At 42.4% G+C, this 21,556-nt stretch overlaps 1 protein-coding gene across 5 annotated transcripts in view; it reads right to left on the bottom strand.

Moving 5' to 3' along the window:
• Positions 1-2,228: 2,228 nt before the first annotated feature.
• The window catches only part of zdhhc3a (zinc finger DHHC-type palmitoyltransferase 3a), a 33,052-nt gene continuing 13,724 nt past the window's right edge, over positions 2,229-21,556 (bottom strand). For 2 of the 5 annotated variants that reach the window (XM_042316555.1, XM_042316554.1), the window contains exons 6-9: positions 16,022-16,118; positions 15,151-15,232; positions 13,131-13,261; positions 2,229-3,411 (exon numbers count right to left, since the gene is read on the bottom strand). In XM_042316555.1, the coding sequence (XP_042172489.1) occupies positions 3,205-3,411; positions 13,131-13,261; positions 15,151-15,232; positions 16,022-16,118 (517 nt within the window). In that variant the 3' untranslated portion in view covers positions 2,229-3,204. Of the gene's footprint in view, positions 3,412-7,119; positions 7,537-13,130; positions 13,262-15,150; positions 15,233-16,021; positions 16,119-21,556 lie in introns of those variants that run through there. The other 3 variants (XR_006082525.1, XM_042316557.1, XM_042316556.1) reach the window with 3 other exon arrangements.

The raw sequence follows: 21,556 nt of genomic DNA, 5'->3' as shown, positions 1-21,556 counted from the left end.
TGGATTCTAACATGTTACATCTGACTGTACATGGATTCTAACATGTTACACCTGACTGTACATGGATTCTAACATGTTACACCTGACTGTACATGGATTCTAACATGTTACACCTGACTACATGGATTCTAACATGTTACATCCGACTGTACATGGATTCTAACATGTTACATCTGACTGTACATGGATTCTAACATGTTACATCTGACTACATGGATTCTAACATGTTACATCCGACTGTACATGGATTCTAACATGTTACATGGATTCTAACATGTTACATCTGACTGTACATGGATTCTAACATGTTACACCTGACTGTACATGGATTCTAACATGTTACACCTGACTGTACATGGATTCTAACATGTTACATGGATTCTAACATGTTACATCTGACTGTACATGGATTCTAACATGTTACACCTGACTGTACATGGATTCTAACATGTTACACCTGACTGTACATGGATTCTAACATGTTACACCTGACTGTACATGGATTCTAACATGTTACATGGATTCTAACATGTTACATCTGACTGTACATGGATTCTAACATGTTACACCTGACTGTACATGGATTCTAACATGTTACACCTGACTGTACATGGATTCTAACATGTTACATCTGACTGTACATGGATTCTAACATGTTACACCTGACTGTACATGGATTCTAACATGTTACATCTGACTGTACATGGATTCTAACATGTTACACCTCATAGTAGACTGTACATGGATTCTAACATGTTACATCTGACTGTACATGGATTCTAACATGTTACATCCGACTGTACATGGATTCTAACATGTTACATCTGACTGTACATGGATTCTAACATGTTACATCTGACTACATGGATTCTAACATGTTACATCCGACTGTACATGGATTCTAACATGTTACATGGATTCTAACATGTTACATGGATTCTAACATGTTACACCTGACTGTGGACATGGATTACTATTCTACATGTTACACCTGACTGTACATGGATTCTAACATGTTACATCTGACTACATGGATTCTAACATGTTACATGGATTCTAACATGTTACATGGATTCTAACATGTTACATCCGACTGTACATGGATTCTAACATGTTACATCTGACTGTACATGGATTCTAACATGTTACATCTGACTACATGGATTCTAACATGTTACATCCGACTGTACATGGATTCTAACATGTTACATGGATTCTAACATGTTACATGGATTCTAACATGTTACAGCCAACATGTTTCTACTCTGTCTTACCGTCTCTGGGTATGATATGACCAAGGTCTGCACTCCACACACAAACATGATCAGGCTTTTCTACACTACACATTATTATGCAAACAAATATTTTTTTAATAGTACCGTTGATGTGTATATTTTGACAATATTGTAATGACCTGTAATGAGACCTAAATGGGTATCAATTTATTGAAATTAGAGTTTTGTAAATAAACCTTTACATGAAATACCTTGTCACTTAATCTCTGACATGTTCTTTATTCTGTAGTCAAACTAACATCAGAACCAATCAATACATGGATAAAGTCATATCATTGACAAATTCCCTTTAATTCAAAGGTTAAAGTAAACAGTGGTCCCTTGATATGGAGCATTGGTTTGACTGTAGAAGTACCCATAGTATTGATATGGAGCATTGGTTTGACTGTAGAAGTACCCATCATAGTATTGATATGGAGCATTGGTTTGACTGTAGAAGTACCCATCATAGTATTGATATGGAGCATTGGTTTGACTGTAGAAGTACCCATAGTATTGATATGGAGCATTGGTTTGACTGTAGAAGTACCCATCATAGTATTGATATGGAGCATTGGTTTGACTGTAGAAGTACCCATCATAGTATTGATATGGAGCATTGGTTTGACTGTAGAAGTACCCATCATAGTATTGATATGGAGCATTGGTTTGACTGTAGAAGTACCCATCATATTTGATATGGAGCATTGCCAGTTGACTGTAGAAGTACCTCATTTGCATAGTATTGATAAGGCCAGAACTGTTACCACCTCATTTGACTGTAGAAGTAACCATAGTATTACCATCTGTACAAAAGGATAAAGTACAGTACAACCATTCACCTACCACCCCACCAACCCTCATTCAATAAAATAGTGTTCTCTACATTTCCCAGATGAAGACATTGATAATTAATGAATGCATTGTATGTTATTGAACATTAATAATCACATGTTTAGAAAAGGCCCTTTAATTAACACACTTGTAAAGGTCATGTAATTCTCTGACATGATAATACAGATAGAAAAAGTTTAAAAACTGTTACCACCTCATTTGCATACCATGCAGAACAAGGCCAGTAACCGCTACCACCTCATTTGCATACCATGCAGAACAAGGCCAGTAACCGCTACCACCTCATTTGCATACCATGCAGAACAAGACCAGTAACCGCTACCACCTCATTTGCATACCATGCAGAACAAGGCCAGTAACTGTAAATTCTTAACTTGACATTTTATAAAGGCACTCAGTGAAGTAAGATTAAGGGCAACGGACAGTCTAGATTCTGCATAGTCACAGGTCATTTTCTAGAGGTCTTCCCGTACTGAACCATGTAGAGCTGTGTATGCAGGAGATGCTCTGGAGTACTGAAAGAGCCTGTTTGGGTACAATCCAACTCTCGTCTTCGTTGGGACTTGTACCTCGTTCACATCACCAGGGGTATCGACCTGGACATTTTGTGGCTCATTCTTTAAAAGGACATTTGGTGTAGAGTCCCTTTAAGGCTTTGGTCCAAGCAGCAGTAGCACTGTAGGAAGGACACCGCACTAGACCAGTGGAGTCTGTATAGAAATAGAATGAATAGAACTGGCATCTCTATAAAAGCCTAGTCCAGATCTCCTCCCCCCCTCCCCCTGGAGGGTGTCTCAGGGAGAGTTGAGATATGCAGAATTTTTTTTTTTTACAATTCACACGTGTATAATACACACTGGTACATGTCTGAAATAGGACAAATGTAAATCACCATCCTAATTATTTAGTCAACGACACCATATTGGAACACAACACCAGGCTTCCATAGCAAGTGTACCCAGGAGTTCACCAGTCAAAACCTGCCAGGGTGCTAGGTTCCACGCCCATTCTGTTCATTCTAGTTCTACGGGACGGCCATTCTGTTCATTCTAGTTCTACGGGAGTCTTATGGACACTAGACCAGCGGTATCTCTATGACGTCGTCCTCGATGATCTCCCCCTGCGGCAGCGCCACGTGGTCATTGGGATCCCTCTTACAGCGGAGGTCGGAGAAGGGACTGAGCCAGGATGGGGAGAAGGGCCCTCCAAACGCTGACTTCATCGCCTCCCAGCAGGAAGTCTTCTCCCACCTGGCCTGCTCCCCCTTCAGACGTTCAATGCCCTGGAACAGAGAGACAGAGAAAGAGAGAGAGAGACACAGACAGAGAACACAGTGAGCTGTAGACAGAGGAAACTGAATCAAAACATTTCATTAATTTAGGGGCCCTAAGTACAATGTTCCCTTAGTCATGCATTGGTTTCAATGGGCGATCCAGTGAAACATGTGACTTAAAGTGGCTGGATTCCTGAACCCAGATGACGTCTCCTTTTGGACTAACATGCTCAAAACGGACACTTCGTGGGTGTGGAAACCAGGCCATGTTATTTCTGACAAGGCACGGACACCGACGGTGTTGTCTCGTTCTACGTGTTGTCGGCACACGACAACACAGTGAACAGACGTCCAGACTAACTCTGTCAATGAAGACGTCCAGACATCCCGGGTCTTTAAACATCAACCTATAAAACCCAATCAGGAGACAATAAGAAACTTTCAGAAATACATGCAATCATGCTTTGTTGTTTGAAGGAAAAACTCATTCACTCCACAGTAACGTTTTGTGTTTAAGTGTGTGTAGCACGGCCTCCGTTCCCCTGGGTTGCAGGGCTTACCTCTGTCCCATTCAGAAAGCAGCCAGTCGGACAGCCTCAACGCTCAGAGAGACAGTTAAAAGCTTCAGCAGAAAATGGTAGGAGACACACCAGGTTAACCAGTTAACCAAAGCCAACGTAGAGTAAGGATAGATATAGGGGCATGCACACGAAAAAACACCCATTTGCAAATGACACGATATAAAACACAACAGTTCCTCAGAGAAAAAGAGAATTAATATATGATATAAGACATAAGAAAAGAAATAACAGCTTATTAAACAAATGGGAAATATTTATTCTTTCTCGGTGCCAAAGTGTTGAAAAATGTCAGTAAAAAGAAAATAAACTAGCTGCTCACAGGCAAGACCCTCACAGCAGCAGTGTCAGGCAGCATCACACATGGCACTCTGTTCCCCTCTATAGCGCACTACTTTTGACCAGGGCCCCAATAGAATGTAGCGCACTACTTTTAACCAGGGCCCCAATAGAAAGCAGCGCACTACTTTTAACCAGGGCCCCAATAGAAAGCAGCGCACTACTTTTAACCAGGGCCCCAATAGAAAGCAGCGCACTACTTTTGACCAGGGCCCCAATAGAAAGCAGCGCACTACTTTTGACCAAGGCCCCCCAATAGAATGTAGCGCACTACTTTTGACCAGGGCCCCAATAGAATGTAGCGCACTACTTTTGACCAGGGCCCCAATAGAATGTAGCGCACTACTTTTGACCAGGGCCCCAATAGAATGTAGCGCACTACTGAATTGACCAGGGCCCCAATAGAATGTAGCGCACTACTTTTGACCAGGGCCCCAATAGAATGTAGCGCACTACTTTTGACCAGGGCCCCAATAGAATGTAGCGCACTAGAATGTAGCTTTTGACCAGGGCCCCAATAGAAAGCAGCGCACTACTTTTGACCGGGGCCCCAATAGAAAGTAGCGCACTACTTTTGACCGGGGCCCCAATAGAAAGTAGCGCACTACTTTTGACCAGGGCCCCAATAGAAAGCAGCGCACTACTTTTGACCAGGGCCCCAATAGAAAGTAGTGCACTACTTTTGACCAGGGCCCCAATAGAAAGTAGTGCACTACTTTTGACCAGGGCCCCAATAGAAAGTAGTGCACTACTTTTGACCAGGGCCCCAATAGAAAGTAGTGCACTATAGAGGGAATAGGGTGCCATTTGGAGACGCAGGCCTCAGTTAGGTGACAGTCCTCCTCAACAACCCTCCATTCAAACTAAAAACAGCAGAAAGTCAAAAGGAAGACACAGATGAAGAACAAATGACATAACGGACCGGTTTCCCCAGACACAGATGACACCTCGTCCACGACTCAAAAGCGTTATCAAGAGAGATTGAAAGGGATTTTTTTTAAATTCTAGGACTTAATTTTTTAAAATCTGTGTCTGTCTGGGAAAACGGCCCAATTCAGTTTTTATTCTTCAAGCGTACAAAAAGATCACAGCAGAAAAAGAAACCTTTATAAACGTCGCTGATCGATAAATCTCAGGAAAAGTGCATATTTGTCATGATTTATGACGTGTAGCTTGATATATTTCGATGCTGATATTGTAGTACTACTACTGTATAATCAGTTTTGTTGGTTAATATTTTAGTATTTAGTAATACTCCCTTTTTAATTTTACTTCGCAAAATATATTTGAACTTGTTTCGTTCGTTTTGTGAATCACGACCTTCTGGTTTACACGTCTCCAAAAATAACTCAAAATTAAAGGTTTTAATTCACAACATAAAAACGTAAATTCTGGAGAAAACTACAGAATAAATAAAAAAATGACTTTTATATGCAGAACTTGGCACATAGAAATGAGAAGGATCAAATGAGTCAACACCAACTTTTACACAAATATTCTGAAACACCACGTTTTCTTGTTCCTAAAGAAGAATAAACTTTAAAAATGAGCAGCATGTAGACAGTAACTTTCTTTAAAAAACACAAGAAAATATGTGTGTTTAACAAAACTAAGAGGGCGAACTTACTGATCCTCAACACACTATACTTCCACCTGGCTTTTAAAAGCCTCTCCAAACAGTCAACTGTACAGGCCTGGTGGTGTTCCTCTGTGCTGGGTTAGTTATGTATCAGAGAAGAAGAATCACAAGGCAGGAGGGAGGGAGGGGTTCAGTTTTTGACTGACAGGAGGACGGAATGTAGCCTGAGTGCCAGATCAGTTTGTGCTATTATGCCAACTCCTGACTTGGACATGATAGCACCAACAAACTGGCACTCGGGAGAAAGGAGAGACACAGAGGGGGAGGGAGAGACACAGAGAGAGGGGGAGGAGAGAGAAGGGGGAGGGAGAGACACAGAGAGAGGGGGAGGAGAGAGAAGGGGGAGGGAGAGAGACAGAGAGAGGGGGAGGAGAGACACAGAGAGGGGGGAGGGGGAGAGACACAGAGAGAGGGGGGAGGAGAGAGAAGGGGGGAGAGGACAGAGGGGGAGGAGAGAGAGAAGCAATATAGAGGGGGAGGGAGAGACACAGAGAGGGGGGACAGAGAGAGGGGGGACAGAGGGGGAGAGACAGACAGAGGGGGGGGAGAGACACAGAGAGGGGGGGACAGAGAGGGGGGGAGGACAGAGAAGCAATACAGAGGGGGGGAGGGAGAGACAGAGAGGGGAGGGAGAGACAGAGAGGTGGGGGACAGAGAGAGGGGGGAGAGGGGGAGGGGGCAAGACACAGAGGGAGGAGAGAGAGAGGGGGGGAGAGAGAGAGAGAGGGGGAGGAGGAGAGGAGGAGAGACACAGAGAGGGGAGGAGGAGAGAGAGAGGGAGGAGGAGAGAGAGAGGGGAAACATTACAAAACTGTGGCAATATGGAGAAGTTGTTCAAATACCGAGGGACACAGAGAGGGGGAGGAGGAGAGAGAGAGGGAGGAGGAGAGAGAGAGGGAGGAGGAGAGAGAGAGGGGAGGAGGAGAGAGAGGGGGAGGAGGAGAGAGAGGGGGAGGAGGAGAGAGAGAGGGGAGGAGAGACACAGAGAGGGGAGGAGGAGAGACACAGAGAGGGGAGGAGAGACACAGAGAGGGGAGGAGAGACACAGAGAGGGGAGGAGGACAGAGAGGGGGGAGGAGAGAGAGACAGAGGGGGGACAGAGGGAAAAGTGATTCAGAAAACCAGAACAAATCAACAACACACATAAGAGTGAAAAACAGGCACGTTTGAAACATTTTATAATAGATATATTTCTCTCTGCAACTCCACTTGACTTTTGTTCCCAAGCAACATTAAAAAAAAACTGTGGCAATATAGAAGTGATGAAGTTGTTCAGAGTTATGAGGGATTACAATCACGTTCAGCATTGTCAAGGAGTGTTGGGGAGGAGAGTCAGGGTGAGGTGGAGGGATGGGGTGGTTGGTGTTAACACACCTCTGTCTCAGAGTCTGTTTTCCCCCCGGGTGGCTAAGCTCAGACCACATACTGGTAGGATTCAGCCTTCCCATGGGCCTTTCCAGGTTGGGTCAACGGGACAAACCAGAATATGGAGAAGGGGTGTCCAAATACCGCCTTCGTGTTCATCCACTTAGTTTTTTTACCCCATCTTCTCTCCTCCTTTTTCAACTGTTCTATGCCCTGGAAAAACGAGACACAACCAAACTTCAGTGTACTGTGAACCAATCAAACTTCTTCCTCCCTGATTGACATTCTGACTGACGAATCACAGGATCCCCTTTGCTTTTTTTCTTTTGATTTAAAACCACTCTTTCAAATCTAAAGTTACAAAGTGGCTTAAGTTATGACTAAATGACCACAGGCTAATGTACAGGCTAATGTACAGGCTAAATGACCACAGGCTAATGTACAGACTAAATGACCACAGGCTAATGTACAGACTAAATGACCACAGGCTACTGTACAGACTAAATGACCCCAGGCTACTGTACAGACTAAATGACCCCAGGCTACTGTACAGACTAAATGACCCCAGGCTAATGTACAGACTAAATGACCCCAGGCTAATGTACAGACTAAATGACCCCAGGCTAATGTACAGACTAAATGACCCCAGGCTAATGTACAGACTAAATGACCCCAGGCTAATGTACAGACTAAATGACCACAGGCTACTGTACAGACTAAATGACCACAGGCTACTGTATAGACTAAATGACCCCAGGCTACTGTATAGACTAAATGACCCCAGGCTAATGTACAGACTAATGTACAGACTAAATGACCACAGGCTAATATACAGACTAAATGACCCCAGGCTAATATACAGACTAAATGACCATAGGCTAATGTACAGGCTAAATGACCCCAGGCTAATGTACTGACTAAATGACCACAGGCTAATGTAGAGACTAAATGACCACAGGCTAATGTAGAGACTAAATGACCACAGGCTAATGTAGAGACTAAATGACCACAGGCTAATGTACAGACTAAATGACCACAGGCTACTGTACAGACTAAATGACCACAGGCTACTGTACAGACTAATATACAGACTAAATGACCACAGGCTAATGTACAGACTAAATGACCCCAGGCTAATGTACAGACTAAATGACCACAGGCTAATGTACAGACTAAATGACCACAGGCAAATGTACAGACTAAATGACCCCAGGCTAATATACAGACTAAATGACCACAGGCTAATGTACAGACTAAATGACCACAGGCTAATGTACAGACTAAATGACCACAGGCAAATGTATAGACTAAATGACCCCAGGCTAATATACAGACTAAATGACCCCAGGCAAATGTACAGACTAAATGACCCCAGGCTAATGTACAGACTAAATGACCACAGGCTAATGTACTGGCTAAATGACCACAGGCTAATGTACTGACTAAATGACCACAGGCTAATGTAGAGACTAAATGACCACAGGCTAATGTAGAGACTAAATGACCACAGGCTACTGTACAGACTAAATGACCACAGGCTACTGTATAGACTAAATGACCCCAGGCTACTGTATAGACTAAATGACCCCAGGCTAATGTACAGACTAAATGACCACAGGCTAATATACAGACTAAATGACCCCAGGCTAATATACAGACTAAATGACCATAGGCTAATGTACAGGCTAAATGACCCCAGGCTAATGTACTGACTAAATGACCACAGGCTAATGTAGAGACTAAATGACCACAGGCTAATGTAGAGACTAAATGACCACAGGCTAATGTAGAGACTAAATGACCACAGGCTAATGTAGAGACTAAATGACCACAGGCTAAATGTACAGACTAAATGACCCCAGGCTAATATACAGACTAAATGACCACAGGCTAATGTACAGACTAAATGACCACAGGCTAATGTACTAATGTACAGACTAAATGACCACAGGCTAATGTACAGACTAAATGACCCCAGGCTAATGTACAGACTAAATGACCACAGGCTAATGTACAGACTAAATGACCACAGGCAAATGTACAGACTAAATGACCCCAGGCTAATATACAGACTAAATGACCCCAGGCAAATGTACAGACTAAATGACCCCAGGCTAATGTACAGACTAAATGACCACAGGCTAATGTAGAGACTAAATGACCGCAGGCTAATGTAGAGACTAAATGACCACAGGCTAATGTAGAGACTAAATGACCACAGGCTAATGTACAGACTAAATGACCACAGACTAATATACAGACTAAATGACCCCAGGCTAATATACAGACTAAATGACCACAGACTAATATACAGACTAAATGACCACAGGCTAATGTACAGACTAAATGACCACATGCTAATGTACAGTGCATTCGGAAAGTATTCAGACCCCTTGACTTTTTCCACATTTTGTTAAGTTACAGCCTTATTCTAAAATTAATCAAATACAAATCCTCAATCTACACACAATACCCCATAATGACAAAGCAAAAACAGGTTTAGAAGTTTTATGCAAACGTATAACAAAAACTTAAACTAAAATATCCCATTTCCATAAGTATTCAGACCCTTTACTCAGTACTGTGTTGAAGCACCTTTGGCAGCGATTACAGCCTCCAGTCTTCTTGGGTATGATGCTACAAGCTTGGTACACCTGTATTTGGGGAGTTTCTCCCATTCCTCTCTGCAGATCCTCTCAAGCTCTGTCAGGTTGGATGGGGAGTGTTGCTGCACAGCTATTTTCAGGTCTCTCCAGAGATGTTTGATCGGGTTCAAGTCCAGGCTCTGGCTGGACCACTCAAGGACATTCAGAGACTTGTCCCAAAGCCACTCCTGCGTTGTCTTGGGGTTTTTGTCCTGTTGGAAGGTGAACCTTTGCCCCAGTCTGAGGTCCTGAGCGCTCTGGAGCAGGTTTACTTTGCTCCGTTCATCTTTCCCTCAATCCTGACTAGTCTCCCAGTCCCTGCTGCTTAAAACATCCCCACAGCATGATGCTGCCACCACCATGCTTCACCGTAGGGATGGTGCCAGGATTCCTCCAGACGTGATGTTTGGCATTCAGGCCAAAAGAGTTCAATCTTGGTTTCATCAGACCAGAGAATCTTGTTTCTCATGGTCTGAGAGTCCTTTAGGTGCGTTTTGGCAAACTCCAAGCGGGCTGTCATGTGCCTTTTACTGAGGACTGGCTTCCATCTGGCCACTCTACCATAAAGGCCTGATTAGTGGAGTGCTGCATAGATGGTTGTCTGGTTCTCCCATCTCCACAGACAAACTCTGGGGCTCTGTCAGAGTAACTATCGGGTTCTTGGTCACCTTGCTCAGTTTGCCCGGGTGGCCAGCTCTAGGAAGAGTCTTGGTTGTTCCAAACTTCTTCCATTTATGAATGATGTAGGCCAGTGTTCCTGGAGACCTTCAATGCTGCAGAATTGTTTTTGTACCCTTCCCCAGATCTGTACCTCGACACAATCCTGTCTCGGAGCTCTACGGACACTTCCTTCTACCTCATGGCTTTATTTTTGCTCTGGGTACTGTCAACTGTGGGACTTTATATAGACTTGTGTGTGCCTTTACAAATGATGTGCAATCAATTGAATTTACCACAAGTGAACTCCAATCAGGTTGAAAGAAACATCTCAAGGATGGTCAATGGAAACAGGATGCACCTGAGCTCCATTTTGAGTCTCATAGCAAAAGGTCTGAATACTTATGTAAATAAGATATTTCGGTTTATTTTTTATGAGGGGATGTTCATTTTTTATTTTTAAATCAATTTTAGAATACGGCTGTAACGTAACAAAATGTGGAAAAAGTCAAGGAGTCTGAATACTTCCTGAATGGAATGCACTGACTAAATGTCAACACACTGAGGTCTAATAAACATCCTTCCCTACTCCATGAGAGAGAATAGAGTCATTCAAAAGTTGTCAATTTCTAAGAATATAACCCGGCCCCGACTACGCCCACCCAGGCCCCCGACTACGCCCACCCAGGCCCCCGACTACGCCCACCCAGGCCCCCGACTACGCCCACCCAGGCCCCCGACTACGCCCACCCAGGCCCCGACTACGCCCACCCAGGCCCCCGACTACCCAGGCCCCACAGACTACGCCCACCAGGCCCCACAGACTACGCCCACCAGGCCCCCATAGAACACACAGACTACGCCCACCAGGCCCCCATAGACTACGCCCACCAGGCCCCCAGACTACGCCCACCAGGCCCCCGACTACGCCCACCAGGCCCCCGACTACGCCCACCAGGCCTGAAGTTGCAGACAAAAAATACGTTAGAGCAAGAAAGCAGAGTTAGTTTAGTTAGAGTTGTAAATCACTAAATGGTCTACAGTCTACCATAGAACACACAGAGGGGACTACAGTCTACCATAGAACACACAGAGGGGTCTACAGTCTACCATAGAACACACAGAGAGGTCTACAGTCTACCATAGAACACACAGAGAGGTCTACAGTCTACCATAGAACACACAGAGGGGTCTACAGTCTACTATAGAACACACAGAGAGGTCTACAGTCTACCATAGAACACACAGAGAGGTCTACAGTCTACCATAGAACACACAGAGAGGTCTACAGTCTACCATAGAACACACAGAGAGGTCTACAGTCTACCATAGAACACACAGAGAGGTCTACAGTCTACCATAGAACACACAGAGAGGTCTACAGTCTACCATAGAACACACAGAGAGGTCTACAGTCTACCATAGAACACACAGAGAGGTCTACAGTCTACTATAGAACACACAGAGGGGTCTACAGTCTACTATAGAACACACAGAGGGGTCTACATAGAACACACAGAGGGTCTACAGTCTACCATAGAACACACAGAGAGGTCTACTATAGAACACACAGAGAGGTCTACAGTAGAACACACAGAGAGGTCTACAGTCTACTATAGAACACACAGAGAGGTCTACAGTCTACTATAGAACACACAGAGAGGTCTACTATAGAACACACAGAGGTCTACAGTCTACTATAGAACACACAGAGAGGTCTACTATAGAACACACAGAAGGGTCTACAGTCTACTATAGAACACACAGAGAGGTCTACTATAGAACACACAGAAGGGTCTACAGTCTACTATAGAACACACAGAGAGGTCTACAGTCTACCATAGAACACACAGAGAGGTCTACAGTCTACTAACTACATGGTTTATGACGGTTCAAGAGAGGAAACTGATCCTCTCACACAGATACATGTTTCTTCCTACTGGCTGACAGTAATCTCAACAGAATATCAGCAAGTCTTGAGCTGTTTCAAGTTGAATATTTCCTTTATATAAGAAAATGTCTGTTACTGTAGAAACAAGACTGGACTCATAAATCCCACTCAAGAGATGATCCGACTACGAAGCAGAGCCTTCTCTATACACTCTTATAGACACTAACTTCCACTTAAGTCCAATTTTCAGGACATTAAGTGAAAATTTCCACCTCTGTACGGGTAAGCTGCTGTAGAGAGGTTAAGGTTCATAGGTCATACATACAGTAGATAAGCACCAAAGCAACAGCAGTTGGGGAGCAGACTTGGCTTAAATACATTAGGTCAAATACTTGGGAGGTGCACTTGATGAAATTTGCCCGTACAAATGGAATAGGCCTAGCTGAAACACCAAATGGAATAGTCCCAAAAGTGCAAACTCCACCCTGCACATCAGTCAAGCTATATAAAGCACACCTAAAGCATTTTGACACAACATGATGTATTTAATCCAGGTCTGATGAAGAGGAGGTGGTGAAGGGGAGGAAGAGAGGAACACGTTTGGTCTTACGTACCGTCTCGTCTGTACAGATGGAATGGACCTGAGTCCCGAACATCACAGAGGTGAAGATGAGGAAGAGGAGGGCCTCAAAGCACAGGAGGATGAGGAGGATGACGGTCGCAGGAGGTGAGAAGGAACTGCACTCTGGGAGTTGGAGTTCAGGAAGGGGGGGGGGGAGACACGTTTACACTCACACCACAGTGGAGGCAATATTTCTAGAAGGGGTTGATGTGGTCTAAGCAGCTGGATGCTTGGGGCGGCAGGGTAGCCTAGTGGTTAGAGCGTTGGACTAGTAACTGAAAGGTTGCAAGTTCGAATCCCCGAGCTGACAAGGTACAAAATCTGTCGTTCTGCCCCTGAACAAGGCAGTTAACCCGCTGGTCCTAGGCCATCATTGTAAAATAAGAATTTGTTCTTAACTGACTTGCCTAGTAAAATAAAGGTCAAATTCAATTTAAAAAATGTTGTACATCACAGTCTTATCAGATAGATGACTGGGACGATGGCAAAGGTGAATAAAGACATCGGGATTCAGTTTTTAAAAACTACGGCACGCGACATGGGTCAATGTGCCAATAAACTTTTGGAGCTTTTCAAATGGAACAATATGCAGAGTTTATATCAGACACACAGACAGTCGTACACTAACTGAGCAACATACTGTAGCACTGCAGAGCTATACACTATGTGGAAACAAGGCGACTCCATATTCTCTGAGCATCTGGGAATAAGGATACCTTCACAGAGCGGCCTTGCACGGCTCAGTGCCCAACAGAGCGACCGCGCACGGCTCAGTGCCCAACAGAGCAGTTTCCCCATGAGATGAGTGGATATGGAACAGTTTCCCATGAGATGGGTGGGTATGGCCTCATCTGAAATACTTAATAACTTCTTAGGGATAGGGGGCACTATTTTCACATCCGGATGAAAAGCGTGCCCAAAGTAAACTGCCTGCTACTCAGGCCCAGAAGCTAGGATATGCATATAATTGGTAGATTTGGATAGAAAACACTCTAAAGTTTCTAAAACTGTTAAAATAATGTCTGAGTATAACAGAACTGATTTGGCAGGTGAAATCCCGAGGACAATCCATCCAGGAAAAAAAAAAAAATTGAGCTCAATGTGTTTTCAATTGGTTTTCTATGGGAAGGCCGATTTAATAGGAACCGGGCTGCAGTTCCTATGACTTCCACTAGATGTCAACAGTCTTTAGAAATTGGTTGATGTTTTTCTTTTGAGAAATTAGGAAGTAGGGCTGTTCTTTGTGAGTGTCAAGCCAAGTAGACTCTTCTCTTTGGTGCGCGTGAACTGGAACACGGTATATTCCGTCTTAAATTTGATCGATTATTTACGTTTTAGGATAACTAAGGTTGGATTAGGAACGTTGTTTGAAATGTTTGGACCAAGTTTACAGGTAACTTAGATACTTTGTAGTCATGTTGGGCGAGTTGGAACCGGTGTATTTCTGAATCAAACGTGACAAATAAATTCACATTTTTGGGACATAAAGAATGACATTATTGAACAAAAATACCATTTGTGATGTTTCTGGGACATTTTGGAGTGCCAACAGAAGAAGATCTTCAAAAGGTAAGGCATTAATTATATCGCTATTTCTGCCTTTTGGCGCACACCTGCCTGGTTGAAATCTGATTTATGTGATTGTATGCGGAGCGCTGTCCTCAGATAATCGCACGGTTTGCTTTCGCCGTAAAGCCTTTTTGAAATCTGACACGGTGGCTGGATTAACAAGAAGTTCAGCTTTATTTTGATGTATAACACTTGTATGTTTTATGAATTCTTATTATGAGTATTTCTGTTTTTGAATGTGGCGCACCGCAATTTCACTAGATGTTATCAAATCAATCCCGTTAACGAACGGGAAGGGATCACTATAAGAAGTTAAGAACACAACCAGAGACCATTGTTATGGTTGACAGGAGCTGATTGAAAGATCATTGTTATCATGAGATCTACATCAAACCAATGAGAAGCCAGATAAAAAAAATGAAAAAAAGGTCAAAAGCACTTACTTGTCCAATCATCTTCGAAGCAGTACAGGAAGTGGAAGACCACCATCACCAGAGAGTGGAGGGAGATGAGTGCAATGTACATCTGGAACACACAGACTCATGGTAAGACCGGGTACTACGGAACAGTTTCCCATGAGATGGGCGCTCTGGAACAGTTTCTCCATGAGATGGGTGGATATGGAACAGTTTCTCCATGAGATGGGTGGATATGGAACAGTTTCCCCATGAGATGGGTGGATATGGAACAGTTTCCCCATGAGATGGGTGGATATGGAACAGTTTCCCCATGAGATGGGTGGATATGGAACAGTTTCTCCATGAGATGGGTGGATATGGAACAGTTTCCCCATGAGATATGGAACAGTTTCCCCATGAGGGAGATGGAACAGTGGATATGGAACAGTTTCTCCATGGATGGTGGATATGGAACAGTTTCCCATGAGATGGGTGGGTATGGAACAGTTTCCCCATGAGATGGGTGGATATGGAACAGTTTCCCCATGAGATGGGTGGATATGGAACAGTTTCCCCATGAGATGGGTGGATATGGAACAGTTTTCCCATGAGATGGGTGGGTATGGAACAGTTTCCCCATGAGATGGGTGGGTATGGAACAGTTTCCATGAGATGGGTGGGTATGGAACAGTTTCTCCATGAGATGGGTGGGTGTGGAACAGTTTCTCCATGAGATGGGTGGGTATTGAACAAAGTCATTTTCAGTGCATTTGACAACTTAAAAACATCTTAATTCCTAACTTTCCAATAGGTAGTGTGAGTTGGCTACTGGTCTGTGTTATTGCAGCAGGCTGAAGGTGTAATGGGGTCTACAGTATGGAACGTTCCAGTATGTAAAGGATAGACTGGTACGTACTGTGAAGAGCACAAAGAACTTCTGGTTGTTCTCTCCCACACAGTTGTTAACCCAGGGACAGTGGTGGTCCATCTTCCTTATGCAGCGCTTACACACACTAGTATAGAGGGAGAGAGAGAGAACTAATTACACACACTAGTATAGAGGGAGAGAGAGAACTAATTACACACACTAGTATAGAGGGAGAGAGAGAACTAATTACACACACTAGTATATAGAGAGAGAGAGAACTAATTACACACACTAGTATAGAGAGAGAGAGAACTAATTACACACACTAGTATAGAGGGAGAGAGAGAACTAATTACACACACTAGTATAGAGAGAGAGAGAACTAATTACACACACTAGTATAGAGGGAGAGAGAGAACTAATTACACACACTAGTATAGAGGGAGAGAGAGAGAACTAATTACACACACTAGTATAGAGGGAGAGAGAGAACTAATTACACACACTAGTATAGAGGGAGAGAGAGAACTAATTACACACACTAGTATAGAGGGAGAGAGAGAACTAATTACACACACTAGTATAGAGGGAGAGAGAGAACTAATTACACACACTAGTATAGAGGGAGAGAGAACTAATTACACACACTAGTATAGAGGGAGAGAGAGAACTAATTACACACACTAGTATAGAGAGAGAACTAATTACACACACTAGTATAGAGGGAGAGAGAGAACTAATTACACACACTAGTATAGAGGAGAGAGAACTAATTACACACACTAGTATAGAGGAGAGAGAGAGAGACTAATTACACACACTAGTATAGAGGAGAGAGAGAGAACTAATTACACACACTAGTATAGAGGGAGAGAGAGAACTAATTACACACACTAGTATAGAGGGAGAGAGAACTAATTACACACACTAATAGTATAGAGGAGAGAGAGAACTAATTACACACACTAGTATAGAGGGAGAGAGAGAGAACTAATTACACACACTAGTATAGAGGGAGAGAGAACTAATTACACACACTAGTATAGAGGGAGAGAGAGAACTAATTACACACACTAGTATAGAGGGAGAGAGTAGAGACTAATTACACACACTAGTATAGAGGGAGAGAGAGAACTAATTACACACACTAGTATAGAGAGAGAGAGAGAGAACTAATTACACACACTAGTATAGGGAGAGAGAGAGAACTAATTACACACACTAGTATAGAGGGAGAGAGAGAACTAATTACACACACTAGTATAGAGGGAGAGAGAGAGAACTAATTACACACACTAGTATAGAGGGAGAGAGAGAGAAGAACTAATTACACACACTAGTATAGAGGGAGAGAGAGAACTAATTACACACACTAGTATAGAGGGAGAGAGAGTAGAACTAATTACACACACTAGTATAGAGGGAGAGAGAGAGAACTAATTACACACACTAGTATAGAGGGAGAGAGAGAACTAATTACACACACTAGTATAGAGGGAGAGAGAGAACTAATTACACACACTAGTATAGAGGGAGAGAGAGATAGAGGGAGAGAGAACTAATTACACACACTAGTATAGAGGGAGAGAGAGTAGAACTAATTACACACACTAGTATAGAGGGAGAGAGAGAACTAATTACACACACTAGTATAGAGGGAGAGAGAGACTAATTACACACACTAGTATAGAGGGAGAGAGAGATAGACTAATTACACACACTAGTATAGAGGGAGAGAGAGAACTAATTACACACACTAGTATAGAGGGAGAGAGAGAACTAATTACACACACTAGTATAGAGGGAGAGAGAGAACTAATTACACACACTAGTATAGAGGGAGAGAGAGAGAACTAATTACACACACTAGTATAGAGGGAGAGAGAGAACTAATTACACACACTAGTATAGAGGGAGAGAGAGAGAGAACTAATTACACACACTAGTATAGAGGGAGAGAGAGAACTAATTACACACACTAGTATAGAGGGAGAGAGAGAGAACTAATTACACACACTAGTATAGAGGGAGAGAGAGAACTAATTACACACACTAGTATAGAGGGAGAGAGAGAACTAATTACACACACTAGTATAGAGGGAGAGAGAGAACTAATTACACACACTAGTATAGAGGGAGAGAGAACTAATTACACACACTAGTATAGAGGGAGAGAGAACTAATTACACACACCAGTATAGAGGGAGAGAGAGAGAACTAATTACACACACTAGTATAGAGGGAGAGAGAGAGAGAACTAATTACACACACTAGTATAGAGGGAGAGAGAGAACTAATTACACACACTAGTATAGAGGGAGAGAGAGAGACTAATTACACACACTAGTATAGAGGGAGAGAGAGAACTAATTACACACAGTATAGAGGGAGAGAACTAATTACACACACTAGTATAGAGGGAGAGTATAGAGAGAGAACTAATTACACACACTAGTATAGAGGGAGAGAGAGAACTAATTACACACTAGTATACACACACTAGTATAGAGGGAGAGAGAACTAATTACACACACTAGTATAGAGGGAGAGAGAGAACTAATTACACACACTAGTATAGAGGGAGAGAGAACTAATTACACACACTAGTATAGAGGGAGAGAGAGAGAACTAATTACACACACTAGTATAGAGGGAGAGAGAGAGAACTAATTACACACACTAGTATAGAGGAGAGAACTAATTACACACACTAGTAGAGAGAGAACTAATTACACACACTAGTATAGAGGGAGAGAGAGAACTAATTACTAATTACACACACTAGTATAATTACAGGGAGAGAGAGAGAACTAATTACACACACTAGTATAGAGGGAGAGAGAGAACTAATTACACACACTAGTATAGAGGGAGAGAGAGAACTAATTACACACACTAGTATAGAGGAGAGAGAGAACTAATTACACACACTAGTATAGAGAGAGAGAACTAATTACACACACTAGTATAGAGGAGAGAGAGAACTAATTACACACACTAGTATAGAGGGAGAGAGAGACACTAGTATAGAGAGAACTAATTACACACACTAGTATAGAGGAGAGAGTATAGAGGGAGAGAGAGAACTAATTACACACACTAGTATAGAGGAGAGAGAGAGACTAATTACACACACTAGTATAGAGGAGAGAAGAACTAATTACACACACTAGTATAGAGGGAGAGAGAGAACTAATTACACACACTAGTATAGAATTACACACACTAGTATAGAGGAGAGAGAGAACTAATTACACACACTAGTATAGAGGAGAGAGAGAGAACTAATTACACACACTAGTATAGAGGGAGAGAGAGAGAACTAATTACACACACTAGTATAGAGGAGAGAACTAATTACACACACTAGTATAGAGAGAGAGAACTAATTACTAATTACACACACTAGTATAGAGAGAGAGAGAGAACTAATTACACACACTAGTATAGAGAGAGAGAGAGAACTAATTACACACACTAGTATAGAGGGAGAGAGAGAACTAATTACACACACTAGTATAGAGGGAGAGAGAGAGAACTAATTACACACACTAGTATAGAGGAGAGAGAGAGAACTAATTACACACACTAGTATAGAGAGAGAGAGAGAACTAATTACACACACTAGTATAGAGGGAGAGAGAACTAATTACACACACTAGTATAGAGGGAGAGAGAGAACTAATTACACACACTAGTATAGAGGGAGAGAATTACACACACTAGTATAGAGGGAGAGAGAGAGAATTACACACACTAGTATAGAGGGAGAGAGAGTATAGAGAGAGAGAGAACTAATTACACACACTAGTATAGAGGGAGAGAGAGAGAACTAATTACACACACTAGTATAGAGGGAGAGAGAGAGAACTAATTACACACACTAGTATAGAGGGAGAGAGAGAACTAATTACACACACTAGTATAGAGGGAGAGAGAGAACTAATTACACACACTAGTATAGAGGAGAGAGAGAACTAATTACACACACTAGTATAGAGGGAGAGAGAGAGAGACTAATTACACACACTAGTATAGAGGGAGAGAGAGAACTAATTACACACACTAGTATAGAGGGAGAGAGAGAGAACTAATTACACACACTAGTATAGAGGGAGAGAGAGAACTAATTACACACACTAGTATAGAGGGAGAGAGAGAACTAATTACACACACTAGTATAGAGGGAGAGAGAGAACTAATTACACACACTAGTATAGAGGGAGAGAGAGACTAATTACACACACTAGTATAGAGGGAGAGAGAGAATTACACACTAGTATAGAGGGAGAGAGAGAACTAATTACACTACTATATACACACACTAGTATAGAGGAGAGAGAGAGAGGGACTAATTACACACACTAGTATAGAGGGAGAGAGAGAACTAATTACACACACTAGTATAGAGGGAGAGAGAGAACTAATTACACACACTAGTATAGAGGAGAGAGAGAGAGAGGAATTACACACACTAGTATAGAGGGAGAGAGAGAGAACTAATTACACACACTAGTATAGAGGGAGAGAGAGAACTAATTACACACACTAGTATAGAGGGAGAGAGAGAACTAATTACACACACTAGTATAGAGGAGAGAGAGAACTAATTACACACACTAGTATAGAGGGAGAGAGAGAGAACTAATTACACACACTAGTATAGAGGGAGAGAGAACTAATTACACACACTAGTATAGAACTAATTACACACACTAGTATAGAGGGAGAGAGAGAACTAATTACACACACTAGTATAGAGGGAGAGAGAGAACTAATTACACACACTAGTATAGAGGAGAGAGAGAGAGAGAGAGAACTAATTACACACACTAGTATAGAGGGAGAGAGAGAGAACTAATTACACACACTAGTATAGAGGGAGAGAGAGAACTAATTACACACACTAGTATAGAGGGAGAGAGAGAACTAATTACACACACTAGTATAGAGAGAGAGAGAGTAGAGAACTAATTACACACACTAGTATAGAGGGAGAGAGAGAGAACTAATTACACACACTAGTATAGAGGGATAGAGAGAGAGAGAGAACTAATTACACACACTAGTATAGAGGAGAGAGAGAGAACTAATTACACACACTAGTATAGAGGGAGAGAGAGAAGAGACTAATTACACACACTAGTATAGAGAGAGAGAGAGAACTAATTACACACACTAGTATAGAGGGTAGAGAGAGAGAACTAATTACACACACTAGTATAGAGGGAGAGAGAGAGAGAACTAATTACACACACTAGTATAGAGGAGAGAGAGTATAGAGGGAGAGAGAGAACTAATTACACACACTAGTATAGAGGGAGAGAGAACTAATTACACACACTAGTATAGAGGGAGAGAGAGAACTAATTACACACACTAGTATAGAGGGAGAGAGAGAACTAATTACACACACTAGTATAGAGGGAGAGAGAGAAACTAATTACACACACTAGTATAGAGGGAGAGAGAGAGAACTAATTACACACACACACTAGTATAGAGGGAGAGAGAGAGAACTAATTACACACACTAGTATAGAGAGAGAGAGAGAACTAATTACACACACTAGTATAGAGGGAG

Source organism: Oncorhynchus tshawytscha, unplaced genomic scaffold (assembly GCF_018296145.1).
Source record: "Oncorhynchus tshawytscha isolate Ot180627B unplaced genomic scaffold, Otsh_v2.0 Un_contig_164_pilon_pilon, whole genome shotgun sequence".
Taxonomy (NCBI): Eukaryota; Metazoa; Chordata; class Actinopteri; order Salmoniformes; family Salmonidae; genus Oncorhynchus; species Oncorhynchus tshawytscha.
The sequence above is the reverse complement of the archived record's forward strand: the minus strand, read 5'-3'. Positions and strand labels throughout refer to the sequence as shown.